Raw genomic sequence first — 6,413 nt, forward strand, 5'->3', positions numbered from 1 at the left:
TGGATTTCAGGTTCCCTTTTTTGTATACTCTTCTGTGCATATCCTTTGTATCCTTCGGTTTCAGTTTGCATGATGATGTTAGTGAAATAATAAGTGTAAGGGTTGTGCCTGAAGCTTGAAACTTAAAAGGTAAAAGGGACTTAAATTTATGTATCACAAAAGTTTTCTGTCACTATGCATTGTATAAGTAAATGTGACAAAGAACTATTTCTGAAAAATATGTCTTTATCATAGTGTCTTTGAAAAAATCCTATTTGGCAATGCATTGATTTCCCAGTGTAAAACTTCCTTGTAGTACATGTACATGAATTTAGGATTAAAAAACACTTTTATGCACATGATAGGATTTTTAGGTCACCTGAGTAAACTCAGGTGACCTATTGCTATCACTTTTCGTCCGTCGTCGTTCGTCGTGCGTCATGCGTTAACATTTGAACATTTTCAGCTTCTTCTCTGAAACCACTGAACCAATTTCAACCAAATTTGGCATATAGCATTTATGGGTAAAGGGGAACAAAAATTGTGAATTTCATGGTCCCTGCCCCCCTGGGGCCTGGGGGGTGGGGCAAAAACCACTAAAATTAGTGCAATCTTTAAAAATCTTCTTCTTTACTCCTTGACATCAAGCAGTCAAACTGTTTGCATGATTGTAATCAGCATTGAGTCCTCTACCAAAATTGTGAAATTCTTGGGCCAGGGGTCATGGGTTCTAGTGCTAGGGCGGGGCTAAATAAGTATATAGTGAAAATGCATTATTTCTTTGAAAATCTTCTTCTCTGCTACTGGGTATTAAATGAACCTACAAAGTACATAGTTATGATGAGCAAGAGTGCCTCTACCAAAATTGTGAATTTTATGGCCCCAGGGTTAGGGGTTCTGGTGTTAGGGTGGGGCTCTATAGATTATAATAGTGAAATTACATGAATTCTTTGAAAATCTTCTTCTCTGCTCCTGGGTATTAAATAAACTAACTAAGTGCATATTTATGATGAACAAGAGTGCCTCTACCAAAATTGTGAATTTTATGGCCCCAGGGTCAGAGGTTCTGGTGTAAGAGGGGGGGGGCTCTATAGATTATATATTGAAAATACATGAATTCTTTGAAAATCTTCTTCTCTGCTCCTGGGTATTAAATAAACTAACTAAGTGCATAGTTATAATGAGCAAGAGTGCCTCTACCAAAATTGTGAATTTTATGGCCCCAGGGTAGGGGTTCTGTTGTAAGGGGGGGGGGGGGGGCTCTATAGATTATATAGTGAAATTACATGAATTCTTTGAAAATCTTCTTCTCTGCTCCTGAGTATTAAAGAAACTTACTAAGTGCATAGTTATAATGAGCAAGAGTGCCTCTACCAAAATTGTGAATTCTATGGCCCCAGGGTCAGGGGTTCTGGTGTTGGGGGGGGGAGGGGCTCTATAGATTATATAGTGAAATTACATGAATTCTTTGAAAATCTTTTTCTCTGCTCCTGGGTATTAAATAAACTAACTAAGTACATAGTTATGATGAGCAAGAGTGCCTCTATCAAAATTGTGAATTTTATGGCCCCAGGGTCAGGGGTTCTGGTGGGGGGGGGCTCTATTGATTATAAAGTGAAAATACATGAATTCTTTGAAATTCTTCTTCTGTGCTCCTGGGTATTAAATAAACTAACTAAGTGCATAGTTATGATGAACAAGAGTGTCACTACCAAAATTATGAATTTTATGGCCCCAGGGTCAGGGGTTATGGTGTTAGGGCAGGGTTATATTGATTATATATTGAAAATACATGAAGTCTTTGAAAAAAATTATTTTCTGCTCCCAGGAATGAAATAAACTAATTACATAGTTATGATGAGCAAGAATACCTCTTCCAAAATTGTGAAGTTCATGGCCCTAGGGTCAGGGGTTCTAGTGATAGGGCGGGGCTCTATTGATTATATAGTGAAAATACATTAAATCTTTGAAAGTTTTCTTCTCTGCTCCTTGGTATTAAGCAGATGAACTACCTACTAGTATATAGTTATGATGAGCAAGGGTCCTAATCTTCCAGAATTGTGAATTTCAAGGCCCCTGGGTCAGGGGTTCCATAAAGGAGGGGGGCTGTACTTATATACTGAAACTGGATGAATTGTTTGAAATCTGCTCCTTGGTATTAATCAAATATTTTTGAAAAGCAAGGGTGCCTTTTCAAAAATTGTGCAATGTGTGGATCTAGGCCTAAGGGTCAGGGATTCATGTGTGATTGGGGCATTACTAATCATGCTGAATATTACTGATTACTTGAAATGCATTTTTTGTTCCCCTACCCTGCCAATGGGTATTAAGTAAACAAAGTAAGCAACTGTTAGGTGTATTGTTATGATGATCAATGGTGCCTCTTTCAAAATTGTGAATGCCATAGCATCTGGATTAAAACATGAATCAAATTCAATCACTAGAAAGTTGTTGTATAATGCTCAGGTGACCTATAAGGCCCATGGGCCTCTTGTTAAAAAAGACTTTAACGACGTGAATTTTTTTTTCAAAACAACGTTTTAGCTAGAGCTTAAGAGATTTTGTTTTTCAAAGAAATTTTGTTGACATGCAATGTACATGTAAATAAGACTTGGTACGCAGACTTTGTACAGTGTATAACTGTATTGTAGGAGGTGCTGGGACGCTTGTTAGGGATGTTGTTCCAGTGGTTTGATGCTACAGCCTATTTACCTGATGGTGAGATTTCACACTCTGTTTCCTTATACAGATTACTTTTATCATAGACATAATATATAGTTAAAAGAAGTAAACAACTAAACCATATTTTTTCAGACAATGTTGGAAATGCCTTGGAGAGACTAAAGGATGAAGTATGTACAAATTTTTATTGAAGAGAAAAAAATTAAAATAAAAAATCAGAACATGAAAGAGGATAAAAGTGTCTTAAAATTGATTTCCATGAAAAGTTTACATAACAATATTTCACAGGATTATGATCTGTGCTCATAAACAGAATTCAGTATTTTAATTGTTTTGTTTGCAGACATTGTCAATATTTTGATACATCAGTAAATTATATATACTAGTTCATGTATTTACATAATGCATTTATAAGCAACCAAAGGTATTCTTTGGAATCATTGATGTTAGAACTTGTGTTCAAACCATTTGTATAGTATTTATACAATAAAATATGTTCAAACCAATCATTGATGTATCACTCATATAATCTCTAACACTTCTCTGCTGTGTTACAGTATGTCTGTGATTGGCTGGATGAAGTGGCCAAGACTCACTTTGAGGTCATTGTGTCCTGTTTACTGCCACACCCAGTCGAGTATGCTAGGGTCGGGGGATTCTGGTGGGTGGTTTTCATTTCATTTTTCACATTTTAATTAATCCTTTAAATTTTTAATTGCAAGTAAGGTAAAAATGTTATAATATTTGTAGATGTAGGATATAATCTTTAAAATTTACAAATATTACATAGTTTGATGCTGGAATAATTTGCTTTTGTCAAATTTTTTAGGGACACATTGTGTTCCAGAACAGTGCAGATCAAAGAAGGCCTCAATTGTTTCTTTTGTTTGGTGCCCTACGATGTCATTACTTTTGAGGTATATACCGTAAATGTATTATGAAATTTATTGGCACAAAAAACTTCTTCAATAATCTATTAAACATACAGCTAAAAGAGAAAATGGAGATATGCAAGTGCATTGATTTATTCAATTAATAACAGTTCATCAAATAAAATTGATCCCTTGTAGATATGGGACTATGTGATGCCATACTGGTTAGAGGCAATCCGAACTGAAGTACCATCAGAAGATTTGCATCACCTCAAAGTTTTGTTGAAGTAAGAGTTCAGAAATATAATTATCTATATCTTTTTAAGTGAGAATGAGCACTTAATGCTGCCATTTACAAGTGACATATACCTTTAATCATAGTGTCTAGATACATACATAGTACACTTTATTACTGTTTATTGTAGTAAGTCCTTTGACATGGACTTGTGCCCTTTGCCCTTTGGAACAGACTCTGACAAGATGTACCATTTTATATCTGAGAGGTTTGATGACAGCAGTGCTTATGTACAGGAACAAGCTTTACAATGGCTACAGGTTTGTCATGATAGAAAATATGGCAAGTGCTGTTTGAACATGATGAATACAGAATACCAGAAACAAAAGATAATACAATTAAAATTTGTATTGATTTGTATGAAAGTGATTTTGCTCCTATATTTTTAAACAGATTTGTAAAAAAAAATTGCTTCTGACAGAAAACTTTGGAAAGTTTTTTTTTCAGGGGAGGGGGGGGGGGGATAATTTTTTAAAAATGAATTTGAATATCCATTTCAGATCCTTTCCACACTGGACATCTACTTGCCAATCCACATGCTGCTGAGTATGTTCATATCTGGAGTACAGAACATGACAGAGCTCCTAAAACAACAAAGTACAGCTGAACCTGAATCCCCCACTAAGGAATCTAAGCCTTCCCAGCCCCGATCCTTCCCCCAGAATTCTCCAGAGGAAGAGTGTCCTCCACCCCTCAGTCCAGCTAAATCTCATGTGGTGGTGGAAGCCTTTGAAATTTACGACCGGGAGACTGAACTTGTGCTGCCTTGTTACATTATGATGCTGGATTTGATTTTGAAACAGGTGTGGAAAAAATTAGCACTCTTGAAAAAATATTGGTCTGGCCAATATTTTAAGTTGAATGAATTTGGAGGTGATATTGAAATATATTTATGCATTTTGAGTGTGTGAGCTCTTGTGTAATGGAAGTGAAAATTTAAATTAGGAGCAATATGTTCTCTTGTAAGGGAATACTCCACTTTCCATTGCCTTTGTTTGTTATTTTTGTTGTTAAACTTATTTAATGCTTTCCAGCTGGAGCTACAAAACTTCCCTAAGTACCTTGGACTGTACAATGAGACTAGCCGTCAGATTATGCAGTTACTGACCCTAATGCTTGGTACCCGCTGGGATGGCACCCACATCTGTAGTGATGAACAGCAGGCTAACAGTTGTATGTTCTGTCAGAACACAGCTCTGTGGCACCAGGTCACTTCTCAGGTGATGCAGAACTTCTGTCCTCTGAGCCAAGTGAAGATTCCAACCAAGGAGATTCCACGAGTGGACGAGTCCAAACGATTATCCACTACTCCAACATGCATGTCAAGGAAAAGTAAGTAGTGCATAAAATTTGAACTGACATTTTTAGGCCCTCATTTAAATTTTTTTTTAATTGCTTTCAGACAAAGCATTCTTTGAACTGTACAATGCACATGGGAGAAGTAATTAATTCTTGCTGATAAATTTTCTTTGGTGAAACTTTAATGGAAACAGATATACAATATGGTATGAACAAGTTATGTGTGTGTAGATCATCTCATAAGAAAACTTTTTTTAAGGTTCGGTGACTTCCAATGATGATGTTGAGAGTACAGCGGGGGAGAAGGAAGAGGAATGTCCAGGATTTGATATGACTTCTATGCCTCTACACTTGCAGCTCCACCATGCCTTCCTACAGGTAGATAACATTCCAGGATTTAACACTTCTGAAAGGTCAAAGTGAGCTACTGTACATACCAACTACTATATACCACATTTTTCATGCATCAATCTCCCTTAATTAAACCTTGTCCTTGACAAGTAATGATAAAGATTAAGGTTCCGTGTTTAAAAAACCTTTTCAAGTTGAACTTTTTTGTAACCTTAAATATCCTTGAGTTTTGTTTATATGCATCATCTGAAACCCAAAACTAATCTTCCATCAATACCTGGCCATGGGTTTCTGACAATGATTTACTTGTGAATCTAGCAGATATACTTGCACACATGTTACCAAAGGTTAAGAACAAGACTGCATTTTGCAGAGGATTACTACACCAAACATCAGTGTAAATACATCAAGAATTATAAAACACGAAAAGTCAGAAACTCTTATTAGTCTAGAGTAGAATTGCAGTAGGCTCAACATAAGCACTCTGTGAAACATATGATATTCACATTTATGATAGCTAAATAAAGACTAATTCCCTCTTATTCAAACTGGAAGAGGAGAGTGAGCTATATTTAAATAATCATTTAGGCAGTAGTTTATAAAAAACTGTATTGTATTTTATTTTTTCATCATTTCCATTATTACACTTGTTTGCAGGAACTTGAAAATACAAAAGATACTGATGCTGGGTTTGCTTTGTTGACATCTATGAAATACTTGATTCTAAATGGAGAGTGCTTGAATTACACTGTGACACAGTTCCCAGAATATGTCAAATTCTCACTCAGCAAGTACTTAATTCCTAAGTAAGTCCTATCTGTACTCAAACTTATATGTTCATGTGCCAGTAGCTCTCAATTGAACAAATGTATTTAATTGTTATTTCATTTAAATTTTTCCTTGGTTTGAAGTTTTTATCCTCACAACAAAATAGA

At 35.7% G+C, this 6,413-nt stretch overlaps 1 protein-coding gene across 1 annotated transcript; it reads left to right on the forward strand.

Annotated features, from left to right (window-relative positions):
* Positions 1-2,826: 2,826 nt before the first annotated feature.
* Positions 2,827-6,320, forward strand: LOC134242247 (protein unc-79 homolog). Its single transcript, XM_062724329.1, has 10 exons — positions 2,827-2,831; positions 3,005-3,029; positions 3,219-3,322; positions 3,491-3,578; positions 3,732-3,820; positions 3,959-4,088; positions 4,329-4,631; positions 4,863-5,160; positions 5,387-5,505; positions 6,136-6,320. Exons 1-10 carry the CDS (start codon positions 2,827-2,829, stop codon positions 6,286-6,288), a joined length of 1,314 nt encoding a protein of 437 aa, XP_062580313.1. The 3' UTR covers positions 6,289-6,320.
* Positions 6,321-6,413: the final 93 nt, after the last annotated feature.

Source organism: Saccostrea cucullata, unplaced genomic scaffold (genome assembly GCF_032062105.1).
Source record: "Saccostrea cucullata isolate Sc308-1 unplaced genomic scaffold, CSIRO_AGI_Scuc_v1 ctg22275, whole genome shotgun sequence".
Lineage (NCBI taxonomy): Eukaryota > Metazoa > Mollusca > Bivalvia > Ostreida > Ostreidae > Saccostrea > Saccostrea cuccullata.